The 20,746-nt window shown below is 38.0% G+C and overlaps 1 protein-coding gene across 1 annotated transcript in view; it reads left to right on the top strand.

Annotated features, from left to right (window-relative positions):
* LOC145497880 (dynein axonemal heavy chain 12-like) overlaps positions 1 to 20,746 on the top strand; it is a 97,812-nt gene that overhangs the window by 4,724 nt on the left and 72,342 nt on the right. Inside the window, exons 3-11 of the mRNA XM_081477740.1 lie at positions 8,064 to 8,154; positions 10,813 to 10,839; positions 12,052 to 12,241; positions 12,811 to 12,880; positions 13,470 to 13,631; positions 14,881 to 14,964; positions 16,130 to 16,241; positions 16,344 to 16,553; positions 20,250 to 20,388. Of these exons, the coding sequence (XP_081333866.1) occupies positions 8,064 to 8,154; positions 10,813 to 10,839; positions 12,052 to 12,241; positions 12,811 to 12,880; positions 13,470 to 13,631; positions 14,881 to 14,964; positions 16,130 to 16,241; positions 16,344 to 16,553; positions 20,250 to 20,388 (1,085 nt within the window). The remainder of the gene's footprint in view (positions 1 to 8,063; positions 8,155 to 10,812; positions 10,840 to 12,051; positions 12,242 to 12,810; positions 12,881 to 13,469; positions 13,632 to 14,880; positions 14,965 to 16,129; positions 16,242 to 16,343; positions 16,554 to 20,249; positions 20,389 to 20,746) is intronic.

Genomic DNA, 20,746 nt, shown 5'->3' with positions numbered 1-20,746 from the left:
ATACTTCACATCATTTCACTCCTCACAGGAATATATGAACTCAATTAATTGGCCTCGCTTCCAACGTGTGGCTTCATAGCTCAGTTGGTAGAGCATTGCACCAGTATCGCGGAGGTCACGGGTTTGAATCTGCCCTGATTTTTTCAGGCTTCTTTCCAATTGCTTAAATTGGAAAATTTACTGCGATGATCATTCTTCACTTTCATCTACAGCCGCAGTTCAAATGTGAATTATTTCATATGTACCTCACATCATTTCACTCCTCACAGGAATATATGAACTCAATTAATTGGCCTCGCTCCCAATGTGTGGCTTCATAATTCAGAATGGTAGAGCATTGCACCGGTATCGCGGAGGTCACGGGTTCGAATCCCGTTGAAGCCCTGATTTTTTCAGGCTTCTTCTTTCCAATTGCTTAAATTGGAAAATTTACTGCGATGGTCATTCTTCACTTTCATCCACAACTGCAGTTAAAATATGAATTATTTCATATGTACTTCACATCAGGTAATTTCCAGTTGTGCAGGAAGTAGTGTTTGATTTAACAAAGGTTGTTTGACGAATAAATTTTGTGCAATTGTTGGGATTAGGGACTTTAGGTTGTTGTTTACCATGCACCTGCAAAATTTACATGTACCTGCCACAGCCTGGAGTGTGTGCATTGTACTCTATTGCACTTTGTCTGGAATTTAATTTGCCTCTTGCGTCTTCATTGACCTTTCAATATACTATATGTAATATATCAAACACGAAAGGCCGTGTTTGACCACATTTCCAAACACCGAGAAGAGAGTTGAAAATACGACACACAGCAGAGTATTTTTGACAAGCTTCAAGGTGTTTGGAAATGTGGTCAAACATGGCCTTCAGTGTTTGATATATCTTCTCAATCAAAACTAAAGCTTTGGTCAGAGAAAACGGAGAAATCATAAAAATTTATGCTAATTAAGACCAGATATCAAACACCACCACAGGCATGATTTCCTTTGTTTAAACTTGATGAATTATTAATGAATTTGAGAAATACATGTATACCTGTTATAATTAACTACTCTTTCCAATAGACCATACAACTGTACATGACAACCATGATTTGATTAAATGTATCACATGACATGTTTGGCTTCCCCTCTTGGTTTACTTTTACTTGTTGAATGAGCTTGTTCATGAGGTAAAGAGCATTTGTCAGCTAACAAATTTCATTTGGACACATACTTGTAACAACATCTAGGATTTTAAAGCTGTAAGAGAATGTAAGATTATAATCAGGCAAAAAGATTGTAAGAAAGTTTGAATGAGAAGAACCTGCATTGATGGCATTTATGATGTGGGAGAGGGGGGGAGGGACAGGGAGGTCAGAACCTCTTGCCTCGTGTACCCTGCTCTCCTGCTTCCTGTACCTTTATATCCCGACTCCTGCACCCTTGTCCATCCTACTCCTGTCCCCTGCAAATTAGCTCAGAGACTCAGAACACATCCTAGTCATATGTACATGTAGCAGCACTATTCTTAGGCATTTCCTTTTCCTTTTTTCCATTGTTTTCAGCCTTGCAACTCTTACTCATATCTTTTGACAGCTTAAGCGGCAACATTTCATAACATATGACTTAACCACTATCAAAGGGTTTCAAATTTTACTGGAACTTTTGGCTCAAGTTTTTCAGCTCATCAGCCCAGAAGTCTCAAAAGACACTAAGAACAAGTCAAATGAAATTTTGAGTTCTTGTTTTTGAAAGTATTTGAACGCTTATGAATAACAAAGATTAGCATTTTGTATTTCCTTTGCAATTCCTGCCCTCTTAGAACCCCTGCTTCCCTCCTGCCCCCTGTCCCCCTACTATGATAGATTCTTGCAAAATTAAAGGATCTCAGTCACGGTGTTTTGTCTTTTTTTGGCTATGTACAAAATCTCTTTTAAGAGGGTGGTAAAGGGGGGTATAGATCACGTTTCACGGGAAATAAAGTAGCCCTTTCACAATTCACGAAAAATACAACATTGGCATTTCACGCTTCATGGAAAATAAAAGAGAACATTTTGGAAAATCACAGTTCATGGCAACTATGGAAATCACGATTCACAAGGAAAAAATTAGCCATTTCACATTTCATGGGGAAAAAAAAGGGGCCGATCAAGAGTCACGAAAATACCCTTTACCACACTCCTTTAAATGGAAGGAAATCTGAAAATAATAGTTTACTAAGATAGAAAAACATCAAAGAGATAATAATAAACCATAAAGGAACAAGGATGGTCAAGGATGGCAAAGATTGACAAGGATTGCAAACAACGAATTTGGAAAATTTAGGCATCTTTTCAAAATGTGCAAACCGTGACTAAGCTCCTTTAAGATAGTTAGAGAACATGGTGGATGTCAGAAAACATATCTTGGGTGTGACAGTCTGTTGGGAAGAGTGAATTAATGACGTTTTTTTTTCGTAGGAGACTGTATAGTACATGCAAATATTAACTTACAGCTGTGTAGACCTGGAGTTTTATAAACCTGCGAGCCATGCGAGTCATGCGAGTCATGCGAGTCCTAGTACAAATGTTAAGATTTTTTATTTGTTACATTTATATTCAGATGAGAACAAGAACAAGAGCAACGGAACAAGATTAATAAGATCGCAATATTAAATTCTTGCAATATTAAATTCTAAGGGAAGAGACAATCACATGCAGCAGTCAGCCAACCGACAAAGTTGGTAACTCTGATTCACTAAAGAGCGAACCTGTTAAAATTTCGCGATTCACTCACCATCCTTGACGCCAATACACCGAGTTGCCCTGAAGTACCGACCAATACTGTTCTCTTTTTTCTTGAATGATTTTCAACGTGGATATCAATGAATGACAGGTGCCTATGGATACCATTCACTTACCCATACAAGTAGTGGTGGGGTGGTGGAGCCGTACGTTTCTCTCAGAAAATTTTCTCTACTTTAGTCCTGAACCTTAATAAATTTTTGATGCGTTGTTTTTATTTTTTGCGGATCCTGGGCGATCTGAATACACAAAATTTTCTCCAAACAACAAAAATATGGAACAAAGAAAAAAATTCATCACACTCAGGGTAGCCATTACTGGCTGTGACTAAAAGTGGGACAGGGACTTGGGGACTGGGACGTGGGATGTGGGACGTGGGACGTGGGACTCGGGGACGTGGGACTCGGGGACATGGGAACGTGGGGACGTGGGACTCTGGGACGTGGGGCATGGGAACTCGGGGACGTGGGGACGCGGGGATTCGGGGCCGTGGGACGTGAGCACACATGGGGACTCGAGGACGTGGGACGTAGGGACTTGAGGACGTGATAAACAAACAACACCTGATTTTTGCGCTGAATTTGTAAAATCGTTGGTAATAACATTATTTTGGGTTTGTCGATTTGTCCGTTGTGAAATTTGCTTGTCAGCGAAAGTAGAAAATTAAATGAATTCAGAAATTGAAAAATGACTCCTTCTTTCATTTTCCTCTGGTTCCTATCTACATGTAGGCTTTTGCTTATGTTTTTAGGATAGAATTTTATACCGTGAAGGTCGTTTTAGATTATATCGGCCCGAAAATTCGGCATCATTTATCTCTCTCCGAGTGAAAACCTGTTATGTTCGTCCTATGAGAAATCGAGATTTTTGGCCATAAATTCCTCATGTAGGACTGAAAGTCTGTTGTCATCGATAGTGCCATTTCCATAGCTCAAGCGAAACTGGTTGTGGAGCTCGTGAAAGGAAGACATGACAAAATTGTTCGATAGTTTTAGGTTGATGTTTGCAGGGACTCAGCTCTGTTAACATGTACTTGCACTTGGTTTCCACGCCGTGAATGACATCCTCGACACATTCCTACATATACAGAAGTTTTACTCGTCATCGTCGTCTCATTCATCATTGGTGCTTAAGGTCCCTATTACTTTTCACTTGCCCACCGAAAATTGTATTTTACAAATTCAGCGCAAAAATCAGGTGGTTTGTTTATCACGTCCTCCAGTCCCTACGTCCCACGTCCTCGAGTCCCCATGCGTGCTCGTGCCCACATCCCCGAATCCCCGCGTCCCCACGTCCCCGAGTCCCCGAGTCCCCGCGTCCCCGAGTTCCACGTCCCCGAGTCCCACGTCCCACGTCCCACGTCCCAGTCCCCAAGTCCCCGTTCCACTTTTAGTCACAGCCACCATTACTATGACGCAAGACTTGGCACGATGTCCAGATGTTTAGAGCATTTTTCATATTTGCTGCACTAGCAATAGTTCTGGTAACCGAAGCGAGATTAGGATTTTCTTTTGGGAATATTTCAATTGTAGGCACTTTTGTAGCTAAATTTAAAATTAATTTCCCAGGCCCGGAAAGAGAGAGTACCCTGGAAGCGAGGTTGTACCGTTTATACTCGTCCCCAGCGTCATCTCCGCTTTCAAAATGGCGGGCGGGTGGTTTACAGCGATAGTATAGTGATAGTCGGGCGCGAGATCTATGTTTCTTGGTGAAAAGTCGACGACCTCCCAGACCAATTGAGGAAAAAAAAAATACTTGCAAAAATGGCTTGCATGACTCGCATGGCACGCACCATGGCTCACATGGCTTGCTGGCTCGCAGATTTAGCAGACCCTAGACCTGCACAGGATAAAGCTAACTAACAACAGGTGTACAGACTGGGGGGTGGGTGGGGGCCACTGTAGCCCTGCTATTTTTGGAAATTGTGACATTTTTCAAGTGAAACACTCATGATTCAGACAACAGCACTTGGGAGAAAACATTTGAAAAGGTTTTAAGTTTGTACTGCTATTTTCTCTGAAGTTTGAATCCATTCCTTGTCAAATGACATCAGGGATCCAGGTATTCTGATAGCCACATATTGGTATAGCTTTAAATGTCTATTGGGAAATCTTTGCTATGGATATCATTACTATTTTCCAATTTCAAATCAGCAAAACAATGACAAAAGAATCAAACCAAATGAAGACCAAGACTTAATATTTTTGTGGTACTGTGCAATTTTGTGGTGGCTCTGAAAAGTGCTGTTTTGAATGGCTCCACAAGGAGCCGTTCTAAATGTTAAATTTTTTGTGAAGTTTTTGTACAAGGAATAAATTGAGTTTCTGATTTTCACTTGATTGAGTAGGCTGTCAATTGAGGTCATAGAGTATGCAAGGTTTGAATATAATTATTTTTGGAATTTCAACTTACATGTACAACAGAACTGTGAACGTTTTTCTTTGTACCACAATTGGTGCTCACTCAGCACTTGTTTGAAGGAGGCTCTTATTTGAGGGCAGGTGCTAATTCGAGGATTTACGGTACTTTCTCTGCATGTCTGTTGTAGTTCAGTTTCTATGGTGAACCACAACATCATTTCTGTCCATTGATAGTAAGATCTTTAGGTGGTTTGATTGGATTTTTTCAACTTGATCAGTGACTAGATCAGTATTACAATCAATCTATACAGTATCTAGATTGATAATGTTATTTGTTTATAGACCTTACTACATTTGCATATCTGAGAATGAATTTCAATGTGATTGGCTGAGAGCAAGCCAATTACTGTTAATTTCTAATTTGAACCGCAGTGCAAATTACTGTGTGCATTCATATTTTTCACAGTCACATAATAAAGTAGTAATCATATGAAAGCTTGTGCAATTAAGGATTTACACTACTCCAGGGATCCATATTGTTTTTTTCTCCAAGTCATCAGCTGGGCAAGCTAGAATGCCAGATGATATACTTGCCCTGTCAAAATTTTACTTGTCCATTCAATGGGGAGGAATATTTGCAACAGAACAACAAGTGTTCTCACAGATGTGGATGCAGTATACATGTAGCCTGAAATGCCAGTCATCTCCCACCCTCAGCCCAATCCCCAGCAAGAGATGCCTGAACTGTGAGCGTGATAATTTCATCCTGTTACCTCACATCCTAATTTATTGACAAGTTTTCATAAAATTGTATTTTCAATCAGACATCTTGCATTTTGGTGTTAATGTGTACTATCTATACGCAGCAATTGGAATGGTTCGGCATGATGACATCCTTGGTTAAGATATGTTGTTACTCTCGATTCTTAATACAAGCTGAAGTTGTGAAACTGCTGTAAAGATAATTTCAATAACGCAATAATACACTGCTGGAAACCTTCTGAAGCAGGGTTTATTCTCAACAGTCCTAGCATGCAAAGTGAAGAATGATCATTGCAGTAAATTTTCCATTTTAAGCAATTGGAAAGAAGAAGCCTGAAAAAATCAGGGCTTCAACGGGATTCGAACCCGTGACCTCCGCGATACCGGTGCGATGCTCTACCAACTGAGCTATGAAGCCACACATTGGGAGCGAGGTCAATTTATTGAGTTCATATCTTCCCGTGAGTAGTGAAATGATATGAATTATATTTCATATAAACTTCATATCAGTCCTAGCATGCAGCATGCAGCATGGAATTGTTCGTCATTCCATTTATGGAAATGTTATTTATTGTACTATGAAATCTGTTCAGTAAAATCGAAGGAAACAATATTGGAAAAACACACTGAAAACTAATTATGGAAAATTAATTACACCTACAACAAAAACATTTTGACTTGCTAAATAACCAATCATTCAGCTTAGAAAACTCTACGTTATTTTTGTCTTCAACTTACAATGTTAATTAACCAAAGGAATCAGGTCAGGAAAAACAGAGAAAAAATAGAGCAGTAAAACCCAGGAGCTGAACATAATGCTAGAATCGACTAGAAGATTTATAATTTACTACCGCTTTTACATATTTGCTGACAACACCTACAAGAATCTGTCAGCCTTTATCTTGTTTTAACCAATAAGAAACTTAATTATATCTATCCTGCACGAACTGAAAACCAGTCAGAATTCACTTTACACATTAGAAACAGTAAGTGACATTGCCGGACAGAATTATAACGCTCAGACCTCAGGCGTCTCTCGCCCGGGGACTAGGCTGAGGGTGGGAGATGACTGATATTTCAGGCTAGATGCAGTACAGAGCATCAGCAGTTGAGGAAATGAAAATTGAGTCTGCAATGATTTCATTTGTCGAGAGTACCACATCATCCAAAATGGCAAACCAAAATGATGATTTTACTGCAAAAGAAAGCTGCAAATCTTTCTCTTTTATCTAAAAGTTCCAGATGGATGGCAAGTGGTCAAAATGTAGGGAACTCCAAGAAAATTTAATAAGAATGTTTTTTTTTTTTTTCTGGTAATGTCAATCTAAACCCATCAATCTAAACCCATCATTACTGCATATTGGTTTTAGTCATTTAGTCATCTTGGACGACCGGATGACTGGACGATTGCGAATATGGATCCCTGCTACTCACGATATTTGAAAAATCTTTTTCCTAAAGAGTCTTGCAATTTTGAGACAATTTTCAAATATCACAAGTAGTGTAAATCCTTAATATATATCGATTTAGCCAAGCCTAAAAGTGGAGCTCCTGGGCCGGGTTGCTAACACAGGATAAGTGAAAATTTTGATTTGAGTTTTATAAATTTGTTGAGTTTTTGTGAGGTTTTTTGTTCACATTGTTTGGCCCTCTGTTTGAGTTTGAATAATCTCAAACTACACCCACAGCCCATGACCCAAAAGCAGTGAAAAACATTTGTATGCAAGAACAACTGAAGGGTTTTGTGCAAAAAGGATGTATATCGCTTTTTGGACCAATTTTCATTTTTTCAGGATCGAGCTAATTTTTGGCAAACTGACTTGTTTTGACATGAAAAGCATCGTTCCATAATTGTTTTTGTTGATTGGCATAAATAACGTGTGCAAAAAAACTCAGTTTTCCAAGGGCACCAATCAGCTCTGAATGGTTTGGGACCATCAACTTCAAAGCCACACATTTGTCAGTGAAAAAATTACTTCTAGTTTGATGTTAGTCTATGGGCTCTATATTGAGCAATTTTTTTAATAGGCCCTTTTTGTAACGTTGGTCAACAGGACTGTCAAAATGAAGAAGAAGGCCGGTATTAGCTAGCTTTTTGTAGACAGGCTGCAGCAGTAGAACCAGGAAGTACATGTAAAAGTCGCTGTTTAACCTTTTGACGTTTGCTTTTTTTTAAGATATGACAAGGCATTCCAAGCAAAAGAAGACACTGAAGAAAGTCTCAAGAGAAGGCCCATGTCAGCTGGAGAACCTGAAATGCCCTCACAGGTATATTAGATATTTTAGAATCACCCAATTTTATTTAAGATCCCTTATATTGGCTGGTTCTCAAGTGTAGCACACCACAGGATGAGCAAACTTGTCAATCAATTTTTCAAACCTATTGACCTCAAACTTGTTTTCTCTACCTTAAGAATTAAGAATTTGTTAAACCCATTGACTCCTGGATCTTTTTGCCAAAAATGCATTTTATGGACATTTTTGGAGATTTTCAGCCTGGATAAGGGCCAAATTAGCTCCAATCTACTCAAGAAGGCATTTGCGACATGACAGCATGTCTTTCTTTCCACTAGCATCGTGTCTTACAACATTTTTGTTCAGGCACGTGCAGAAATCAACATTTCAAGTTTTTGGACGAGAAAGTGACCTACATCTTTAGGCATTTTGTTTTTTATTTTTTTTCGCCTTTCCTTTTTCTCCTTTTCTTGTCTTTTTGCTGCAATGATTGACCTTCTGCTGGGCTTGCTTCCAGTTGAAACATTTCTGAGAAAACATCATCGAGATGGGCAATTTTTACCATGGAGTAGCTAAGTGTAGTGGTGGGAAATTTTGCTGCAAGTCTTTCACTCAAATTTCTGAGCATTTTCATGCATATTTCAGGCTCCATTGAGCTGGTCACTCTGATCTGGGTATCAATGGAAAGATCTTTTCCTCCTGCAAAACTTGAGAATAGATGATGCCTATTTTGGTAAATGTGATGACGTCAGAAGTGGAACAAAGCCTTAGTTACTCTTCTGACATCATCACTTTGGCCAACAATTGTCATGGCTGGTTACAAGTTTCAAGTAAAGCTGAAGGAATCTATGTACATAAAAATTATGGGAAAAGCCTGACCTTAATCAACTAGTCAAACACATTAATTTGATACTTTCCACATATTAAGCAACTTAATTGGTGACTCTACTGAGTCACACAAACAAAAATGAAAATGACTTCAACAGTAGTAATAATTGACTCTGAGAATTTGCAATTCTCATCCTTCTTTGGGTTACTGACAAGAGAGCCTAAGGCATATCATGCATGTAGTGCTGTGTGATGGGAAATCTTTACTTCCTGAAGATCATTGCAGAACAAAATACACAAGTCTCCACAAGGCAAAAACTATGATTGTTGGTTTCAGTTCTGGTACAATTCTCTGAAGAAAATTGTCAAGAAGCTGGCACTGTCTCAGTTTTATGGCAATAAAGGTGCCACATTTTGTGATGAAGCAGCAAGGAGAAGTTGTTCTTTTTGAATCAAAAAGTCGAACAAGTGGTCGATAAAGAGGAAGAGGGTATCCATCTAAGGCTAAAAGAGTCTGTCAATGTTGACTAGAGGCACTTAAAAGAAATCTTGTAAAATACAAACTTGTGGATCTCATTGCTGCTATATGGTGTGGCCAGAAAGAAACAAACTTGTCCCATGCTCCTATCATTTTGTGCATCAAAACCCTGTTTCTGGGACTGGAATGGTAGAACAAAGCATTGCACTAGAATGTCTTGAGAAGTTCGCTCAGTAATGAGACATACAAGAGGTTCCTACTGTTGAGGCATTTGACTGGACTCTTCTGTTTCACAGCTTTTGGTCGCACTTACTACATGTATATTCCATGTTGAGTTGACAAATCATCGCTCATCAAAGACAGTCCATTTTGCCTCCGAAGCAGTCTTAAAAGCTCTCAAGTTTATGAAGTCTAAAACAAATTAGAAGCCTGCAAAGGCATTGACGTTGATGTTAGTGCCACAAAGAGTCACAAAGAGTCCCCAGCAAGTGAAGCCAAACACTGTAAATATGACCCCTCTCTTTGATCTTTGTAAGTGTAATCAGATGCAGTGAAGTGCACCCGCTACATTTCAGTGGTTGATTGAGACATGCCCTTCTGAAATCTGTGTGGTGTATCTGGACAAGGCATATTAAGCCATTTGTTAGTACAATTACACAACTCATCCTTTTTATGACAAGGAAGTAACTAATACACAAGTGGAAAAAGTCAGTATGTCCTCAATTAGGCAGTGAGGAGCTCTGTTGGAGGAACTCCACCATTTATCTTGCAGTCGTAGAATTCCTTGGCCAAAACTATCCAGTTGACAAACAACCACCATTTGGGTTAATAGTTCAAGACAGCAGACATACATATAGTACAGAGAGCAGGTAGCTGAAAACAGTGAGACTTTCAACTGTCAAGTACCGAGTGGGATCATGTGCTGCATGGTTTCCACAACAAGGTCTGACACCTTGGCTTAGACAGGACCCTGGACTTGACCCAGTTGCAGTTTTGCTGATCAGGCTTGCCAAAACAAGTTGGGCTCCTATTAAAACTTGTGAAGGTTGCATTAAGAGGATGCCTTCAGATCTGTTGAAAGTGTCAAGGATTCTGGTTCTATGTCCTTGTGGACAGTCACAGTCCAAGAAGGAAGAGCATGCTCAGACCAGTGGGAAGATGGTTAATACCAAGACATGCCACTTGGTATGGCACGGCACAGTGCTGGGACCCTGGATTCTTCAAAGCATCATCATGCTTAGTATAAAGGTTTAAGATAAAGTGATCTAGTCCTATTGACACTCATAACCACTATCAATAGTTATTGATACCTTTATATTATCACATTTTCAAATTTATCCTAATTACAGTGTACATAATAAGTTTTAATGTTGTTTTTGCTGCAGATGATGAGCACTGAGAGAAGAATCAGAGTAAGTACAATGGCTTCTAGCCTTTGTTGATCAGCCTAACTTGTGAACTCTTTTCTGGGTTGAAATAGTGTTGTTGATGTGTGAGTTGATGGGTAGTCACCATCAAAAGTCCTTTTTGACTAAGTTGTAGGTATGGATGTGAGTTTCACTGGGAATTCTGCTGGGAGTTCTGCAGCTACTGATAATCGCCTTGAAAAGGGAAGAGAAAAAAAGAAAAGAAACAAGAAGTTATTACAACACAGGGTATTAATATTTGGTCACCCAGCCACAGAGGAACCCTGCTGAACAGGGCTTAGCTTTGTTGATCGGATGAGATGCAGTGCTGTCCTTGTGGCATAATGACTGCCATAATGACTCCACATTGAAAACATTTTTTTTGATTCTAAGATCTCTTAAAAGGTAGCAAAGAAAATGGGAAAGAAAAATTAGTGACAATTATTACTTACTTTGGTGATCAGATAAGAAGCAGTACTTTCTTTTTCATTGTATCAGACAAGGATCACCGATAACGTCATGAATGTTTTCAGTGTTGTCACATGTGGTGTATTCTCTTACGGTTGCATTTTGCACTATTTCTTAACAATGCCAGTGGCCTTTAACTTTAACTTAACCTACGGATTAAAACCTCAGTTCAGTGGCATCAAAATTGCCACTGTTTACCGATGATCCATTTTCCAAGTTGAGTGGCTCATAGCCACTTTGATCTTATTTAGCAGTGCTCTCATCCAGATGAATGAGTGTCCCTTGTTCACTTCAAACAAGCTTCTGAATATTTGAAATTATCTAGATGAATAAATTACAAAAATCAAACAGTTGGTTTTTATGTATACTAAATCATCGCTACAAACTATCCAAAATGTAAAGTGGATCTTGATGGCAGCAGTGAAAGTTAGGTTATCATTTTGAATTACTTCAAAGCAATCAGTTTGTAATAAGTTTTGCAACTCACCCTGGATTTAGATGTTGAACAAATTTAGGTACAGATTGAATGGAGTTAAATCCTGATTTCTGTAGCACTGCTACTCCCCCTGGATGGAATGCTAGTCCATCACAGGGCTGCCTGCCAGTTAGGTGACTAGCACCCTTGGATGTATATTTTATCAACATACAGCAATGCATTATTGGCAATGCATGTATCTGAGTACAAGACTATTTTAATATTATCTGAAGCTACTATTATTGAACTATTGTGTTTTAAATTTTGTGCTGCAGTTAAATTACCAGTTCATGAAGAAATGTGTTCAGGACGGACCTGTAACACCAATGGCTGATGATTGGTGGGATACCATATTGACCATGATCCCAGCAAAGTTGGTTTTATCTGCAGCATTGCAGCCACACATCAAGGAATTGTATGATGAAGTCAAAGGGGAATATGAGGCCAGCATCAGAAAGGCCATGGGTGAGAGAAAGAATAAGAATACGAATAAGAATAAGAATAAGAATAAGTAATTAAATGTATGTTAATGTGTACATGTAAGTAGTATTAATTTTTGAGTTTGTAAATATTGATTGTTGTGGTCTCTGAGAGAGATTTCTCTGCAGTATATGGTACATGATAGGATGTCAGTAACAAATTTATATTCACTGAAACCTGTGGTGAACAAGCTGGGTCATAATTTATGTTGGGAAATTTTAAAAATGCCAGCTAACATCTGGCCACCACTTAAGTAAACTAGCTTGTTAGTTTGCATAGTAGATGATGTGCATGTGAAAACATTGGTTTGGTTTGGCATATTTCCTCATGGTTCAAACTGATTTCAGGATAAGTTGCCTCGGGTTATTTAATTTATCACTCATTCCAATCTTTTGCTCAGTGTTATCAACTTTGTTCATTTATCTCCCTTTTGTACCAGTAACCAAAGTATGTAAAGCATGGGATATAATTTTTATTAATATTTCAATTTGTGCTGATAGCTTATCAGTGTGAACTGTTATGTGCTACCCTCTCTAAATCTTAATCTCTTGTAGTTCAACACATTCTGGTTAAGCCCAAGGTTAAAGGAGTTGAAGAGGATGAAGATTTACCAGATGAGATAATGTATGTACATCTTACGAGCATAAAGATTTACAACTCGAATTGAATCAATTAATTAAGTAATGCAATAGTCTTTCTTTCCTAATCGTGGATCAATTTTGTTCAAAAACAGAAAATTTAAGGATACATCAATTTTTAAACTACAATTGCCTGGCAGAAAGGAGATGTAAGAATCTGTGAGTTTTAATGATGTTTTCCCTCAGATAAAGAAATGAAAAGAAAAAGAAGACTTATATATTATTACAACATGGATATGCTGTCAAAGGTGATTGTGTAACACAGCTTGGGGTTAAGTTAAATGTAAACAATATAATGAGGTAAAAAGTTGATAATGAATTGCAAATATTAAAATTTCATAGTTTTGGTCTCAGTCTACATAATTTGTGTATCCACAATCTATGGTCCACTGCCACATTTTGAACAAAGTCTACAGTCTGTAGTCTGTATTTATAGTGACTAAGTTTGTTACAAATACACTTTGGGTCATCACTTTTAAACATGTTTAACTGAATTATGATATACAGTGTAGTTCTGAGTGGTGTTGAATTTATTATTGTTCTTGTGATGTGTTTTCCTTTTCCTTGTCATCTAGCGGTGTTGATTATTCTAGTCCTTGGAGAGAGAGTTTCAATGCATCCCGGGAAACCGTTAGGCAAAATCTTCATATCCTGCATCCCTCTATGCAAACAATTTTAGGAATTTGCCAAAGCAAAAATTATTCAACCATGCTGATAACTGATCAATCAAATCTGAGGTAATGGTCTTAAAGTATCATTGTAGATTAGTTATGTGACCTACATGTACATTCCATACATAGGTCAGACTACAAATTAAGTATGCATGGAATAATAAACTTGAAAAAATAACTCGATTCTGATTGGCTAAGAGCAGTACAGTTTAAGTGTAACACAGAGCACAAAGTGTATCATAAATGCAAAGTTGTAATATGATTGGAAATTACATGGAAGATTTCTGAATTATCTAAGGTATTTTGATGGCAATGAAATTAGCTCAAGGTCTTCTGAAGATAGCTAAGGATAATTAGATGTTTCCTGAACACCAGCAGAGATAACTGAGATCATGCAAAGATGTATGAATATCACCCAAACATTTTTTAACACTCTGAAGATCACCCGATTCCTTTTGAAGATTTGCAAAGATTTCTGAATAGTTCTGAAAATTTTCAGAGACTTGCTAGAGATCACCCAAAGACTGTTGAAGTTTTTACAAGATATCGGAAGTTTTGCTAATATTTTTGGAAATTCCAAAAATTGACACTACATGCTGCCTGTATCGATCATAAGTGATTAAATTATGTATAGGCAAAGAGTGCAAACAGTCTATTTTTAAGTGTATTATGACAATGATCCTTGTGCAATATGGAATAAATAAGCACTTGTAAATTTTTCAAAGACTGCCCATATTGTTAGCCTAGCTTTGAAAATCAAATAATACTCATGCTTATTTGTTTCAAATTGCACAGGAAATCATGTGATTACATGATTATGATATATTAATTTAATGAAAAATGAAACTCTGTTTCATTTGTTTTTCCTGTTAGTTTTCACACTGCAACTGCTTTGGGCAAACACCACCTGACAAATTTTGCAAATTTGGCCAAAAGGCTGCGTTTGCCTGTTTAAAATTGAAAGCAATAAAAATGGTCAAAAGCTCACTGTTTCTGTAGTGTGCAACTTGCTAAGATTGCTTATTTGTGGGGAATCTATAATTTGTACAATGTAAATACTCAAGGCTTTCATGTGTTTGCCATTGCACATAATTTTATTGACTGGCCTGCCGAGTGGCCTCAGTTGGAGAAGTTGCAGTGTAAGATCTTGCTATTACAGGATATAAAATGCCATGTATGCATGGAGAATTGAATGAAGATGGGTTTAGTTTAAAATGTTGCTGGTGAGCTAACACACATTTGTTACACTTGTAACCTTTCTCAACCTGTTGCACAGTGTGTTAAGTATTCACAGTAGCTGGATTTTTTAAAACAGGGCTCAGGGTTCCATAGAATGCGAGCACCTCAAAAACAATGTGACCCTGGACTGTGAAAAGACTGAAGAAAAACTAATGCATAGGTAGGTTCATGTTAATGAGCTTAACTTACTATGTTACTTACAAAACCAAGACCGAAGACCAAAGATTGAAGACTGAAGGCCAAAAACTGAAGACCTGAACCCGAAGACTTGATTAATTTTAGGCCTGTCAAACTACATGTACTCTCCGCTAAACGCTTTGTCAGATGCCAAAAGGCAAGGAATTGAGGGGGTCTTTGCTTTGGAGAAAAGGCCGCCCTGAACTACAAAATGAAGACCCTCATCTTAACTGTTTGTCAGACGCCAAGAGGCAAGAAATCGTCTTGGAGAAAAGGTTGGCTCAAACTACAGTGTACGAGACACAAAGTTTGTCAAAAAAAAGAAAATTCAGTGTTACTTTATTTCTGATTTTGCTTTTCCGTTATCAATGAAAATATAGAAAAAGGAAAATCACCGCTTCCCAACAGAGATACTGTATTGCAACGACCTCAATTAGATTACCGGTGATTAACAGTAGAAATCAATGAACATTACTTGCAAAAAATTTTGGATGATTTTAATTTCGGACAAAAGAAGTGTCCAAAATTAAAACTGTCCGAAATTCTTAAGCGTGCAAATTTTTGAGCGTGCGAAATGTTTACAGTACAATATGAAACTTTTAAGTAGCTCCAAAACCCTTAGTTTCCTCTATGGGGCAAATTCTAGTTGAGACACTACTGGACATACGTAATGCCTCGATAGAATTTGTGATATTTTCTCGTCTGTGTAGCTGTAAAACCTTGAGAGTGCAGTACTATATGTTATTTTCACAGATGTTGTTTCAGTCTAATTCGTGTTTTGCAGGCATGAATTTACCTTAGCTATGTCTCAGCAAAGTGTCCAAAATTTGTCTGAAATGAGACAAAAAGTGTCCAAAAATTAATCGTATTAAGTACATTATTAGAACTTAAGCTTCGTCAACAGTAGTGTTTAACATAAACGTTTTGTACATGTACATTCCACAATTTGTCACAAAAAAGTAAACACAATTTCTTCATTAAAAGTTGTCAAGACTTACGTTCTTTAGTCTGTTCTACGGAGCTCCAAAAATCATACTTTTAGACCATATTTGTAACTTTAATCTCCTTCCAATAATGTGCTTATATTGTATTCCATAATTCTATGCTGGCATGTTAAATTTGTCATTCTTTCATTTTCTCCACATTAGTTGGTTTCCAGAAGTGGTGAATGTCTTTATTGACAAAAACATGTTGAAGCATCTAAACACTTCACAAGCTGACTCATTCTACAACAGTGTATCCACTCTTGTCTCCAACCAGGTATTTGGTCGGTTGAATTGACTTAAACATGAATGACAGCATAAAAAGTTATTGTATTTTATTATTGCTGCAATATTTATTTTATCTTTGTATAACTATTAGCTGAAGGACCTGATAAACAGAACCATATCAGCATGGGAAAGACTGTTTTTTGAGGAGAACAAAAATTGTCTTCCACTCTTCAAGATGGAGTTGATCTTAGATGATGATGATCACATGCAGTTCTATCCTGCTCTTGATGATGTGGAGGCTGCAGTGTTACATGTTGTATCTGCAGTCTCCGGAACAATGCAGAATGTCCCAACAGTACAGGTACCATTACTGCTGATGATGCTAACAGAATGTTAAACAGTATTGCAGTGTTGCTCCAGATATGATAGGGGTCTCAGGAAAAAAACCTCTAAGGGTTAGCTACCTTATATAACACATTTGGGCAATTCCATTCTAGAGCATCTAAAATGTCAAATTTCAAAGATATTTTTACTAGCCCAATCGTGTGTATTTGGAAAGAGGATATGCTAAAGTGTTCAGGAAATAATTTGCTGAAAGTTTATTCAATGGTAAACAAAAAAGAGAGGCTGTTGATTTTTGACAGAAGAAACCCTGAAAAACTAGCTAGCAATCTCGATTTCAAATTATTATACTGGGCCATGTTTATCTCTTAAATCTCATCAGGATAAAAAAAACTTACCTAACTCAGTGTAAAATAATTTTTCAGATAATTTTTTTGCCACATTTGATGTTCTTGTTGAATTGGCGTGAAAAACATTTCCGTTACGGACATTACGTAATGTCCGTAACAAAGAGAGGCTTGCTTTCTTTTTTCTATGCAAGTAAAAGTCAGAGTAAGCTGGAATCCTGTTTTAGTTTGAAGAGGCTCAAACCATGGTGTTGTAAATTGTCAGCATTACTGCAAATCACTGGTGCAAAGGCAGCATGTTAAGCGGCCTTCACACGACAAACTTAAGTTGGCAAACTCGTACCTTCACACGTCAAACTTGCGTCAAATCACAACACATGGTAATTTGCAGCATGGCTGACTTAGTGCAGTGACACTCACGTAGAACAATGAAATGGAAGAAGAGAATAGAAGAAGCAGAAAGCGGTGGGGAAATAGAAAGGTTTGAACGAAACCCAGTTTGTCCGCTAGCTCCGCCATTTTCTTTTGTTTGCTTTTATTATCTTTGTAGACTACAGATGAAACGTCCCCAACAGCCGGACAATCGTGAACCTCTTTGATAAATTTAAAAGTGGCCTCATGTTCATCTTGAATTGTGTCTGCCATTTTGTGAAGTGTCACGCAAATAAATCACGTGAGAGCACGTGTTTTGATTGGTTGACAGTTAACAACACATGCTTGCCAATCATTCACACGTCAGAAACGAGTTTACCAACACGAAAAAGTTGGGGAGAATAGGGGCAAGTTCTTTTTGTCGCCAACAGTTTGCCAATGTGTTTGCTGACTGTATTTGTGCCGTTCGCGTGTGAACGATTGGCAAGCATGTGTTGTTAACTGTCAACCAATCAAAACACGTGCTCTATTCACGTGATTTACATTCACTGTTCTACGTGAGTGCCACTGCACTAAGTCAGCCATGCTGCAAATTATCGCATGTTGTGATTTGACGTGAGTTTGACGTGTGAAGGTACGAGTTTGCCAACTCTTTGAAGTTTGCCAACGCGAGTTTGCCAACTTAAGTTTGCCGTGTGAAGGCCGCTTAAGGTTTGCCGTGTGAAGGCCGCTTAATAGACCTGAACCTGATTTAGATAAATTTAACAGTTCTTGCAATCTAATATAATCACCAGGAGTCCACAAATAAACAAAAATATTCACTAAACCCTGTCTTTGAAAAGTATGTTTCACAGTGTAATGTCCGTAATGCATGAGTCAATTCCAGCAGTGCCCATCCCCCCCCCCCCCGGGCAACCGCGGGGTATTTGCTCACATGGTCAGTCCCGGGGGGTGGGGCATCTGCAATTTTATCGCGGCCCCAGGGCTGGGCATTTGCGTACCATGGGGCGACCCCCGGGCATTTGACACACGAGTTTTCGAAAGTGCCATGAATGAGTTCATCAGGAAAGACGAGGCGTTTGCCGAGTAATGACTTGTCCGTCAGGGACTAGAGAAACTTGTAGATGTTTTCAAGGCGTGTTTTCTCAATTTTAGATATTTCTTCATTACTTGTAAGGAAGCATATAAATATAAGCGACAAGGTGAACTATATGTTGTTTGTCACAAAACAATCACTGATGTGAACATGACTATTTTGCATTTCGCATTCAAAACTAGCCTAGCATCTTTTAAATTCATGAAAGTGGAGTTAAATTCTTAAGGTTTGCAAATTCAAATGATGCGATCTTAAGGACAGATCTTGCGAGCTTAAAATGCAATGCATCATCATTTAAAATGTCTTGATTCTTCACAGAAAAAGTAGCCTGCGAAAACAAGCACCTATCATCGTTCACGGCTGGAGGCACGTCCGCCGCAATCCCAGCTATCCCCTAGCAAACTGTTAAAAACAAATATAAAGAAATAAATATAATCAGAATCAACTAACACGTACTGTTGTCCTTGATGTCTTACCATTGCATTAAAATACTGAACAGTTGAACATTTTATTCACTGATTAATAAAAAAACTGCAGAGGTGTTGGAAGGCGACGATCCCGGGGACGGAGCATTTGCCCTCTTTCTTCGTCCCCACCCGGGGCATTTAGACAGCTTATGTGTTCCCACCCCGGGGAATTTGCCCATTTATTTAAAAAAAAATGCTAATGCCCAGGGGTTAGCCGGGGGGGGGGGGGATGGGCACTGCTAGAATTGACTGACGTATAACAGCAACTTTTTACCCACAGCTCAAAACCTAACAGCAGAATAAGGGAAACAACTGGATTTTACAAAACTATGAAGCAGCCATGTTCTTCTTCTTATTATTGTTATAGAATTTATGTCTCACATGTTGATTGACAGGAATAGCACTGTCAACTTGAACCTGTAAAATTGGAGGTTGATTTTTTTTTTTTTTGTCCGTAACGGAGTTTAAAACGAGAATATTGACAGCTTTTGAGAATGAAATCAAAGTTTCTTTTCTGCTGATAGTCAAGTACCATGTGATGAATATTTGTACAGATTTTAAACAAAAACTGCTAAAAAGAAGTATGTAAAAAGGATTTATTTCCAAACAATTTGCCCTCTGAATGTAATGCCCACAACGTGGAATTGCCCATTTGTGGAATTAAATTTCTAATGATTTGTGAGGGCTCGAGAGGGCTATACAAATATACCACTCAACCTATTGACCCTGCAGTTCCCCATTAGCACCAAAATTGTGTGGTAGTCTAGCAAGGTGATATCCATATATCTATAAGGGGAGATTTTGACTAACAATTTACGGAAACATTCACTGCTAAAGATAAAGATTTGGATACATGAGTGAAGAAAACTCTAAAACGTTAAACACTGTTCTAAAAATCAATGTTAGTTCACATAAAGTCAGATGTAGGAATGACAACTGGATATAGTAGGTAGTAAAACATTAATAGATAATTTCTTCACTAAGAAGCAGGTATTTAGATTTCTGCATCATCGTTAGCCATATATTATGCTGGCAGAACTTTAAAGTTTTCAGCACTCTCAAACAGTTACACTTTGACATATCAATACTACTAATTAAGTGAAGCTACAGTATTGGTGTCAGATTCCAAGCGCCCAGTTGTTGGTGAACCCATAATGCTAATTTTTAGATGACATAATAGGTTACCGTATACATAGCAACAGTACATCCTGTTACTTCACCCTTAATTTTGATTTTTAGTGCTTATAACTCAAAATCGAGCTCAGTGATCTTCAATTTTCAATTATTGAATTGTGATAAGCATGATAAGATGCAACTTTCTACAAAGTTTTAAAAAATTGTAAGGAGAAAGGTTAGAATACCTATTTTTTTCTTTTAGATTGGTATTGTTATTAAATAGTTATTGAACATGCGTTTGTGATCCTTGATTTTAGTCGTGGTTGGGTGGGGGTAACACAGTGACACATGTGGATGCTGGCGTGGACAAACAAGTTCTATCAAGGTGTACCAAGTTCCTTAAAGATGCTGTCAGCACTAACTTGCAGCAGCCTATTGAGTACCTGCACTCTTTTGGTGAGCCAAACGTACATGACTTAAATCAAAACAATAATATTTAAATGTGGAGTCCTGGATATTCAAATGTATCTACACCTTAGAGTCTAAATTTTCCAAAAACTTTTGTGTTAAACTTGCCACTAAAATTTTGCATATACACTGGCAAATAATGTTGTGGCCATTATGGAGCCTGGTTAGTGGTTTTCTAACACAAGTGTCCTTGTCAGAGTATGAATCTAAATCAGTTACCTCCCCCGTAATCTCTGAATAATTATATAGTTTAATTTGCAGTTTGCAAATTTTACATGCTGAAACACAAAAAACCTTACTGAAACCCATAATGGGACAGACAATCGTATTGTTACCAACTGGTAAC

This window comes from Orbicella franksi, chromosome 9 (genome assembly GCF_964199315.1).
Source record: "Orbicella franksi chromosome 9, jaOrbFran1.1, whole genome shotgun sequence".
Taxonomy (NCBI): Eukaryota; Metazoa; Cnidaria; class Anthozoa; order Scleractinia; family Merulinidae; genus Orbicella; species Orbicella franksi.
The sequence above is the reverse complement of the archived record's forward strand: the minus strand, read 5'-3'. Positions and strand labels throughout refer to the sequence as shown.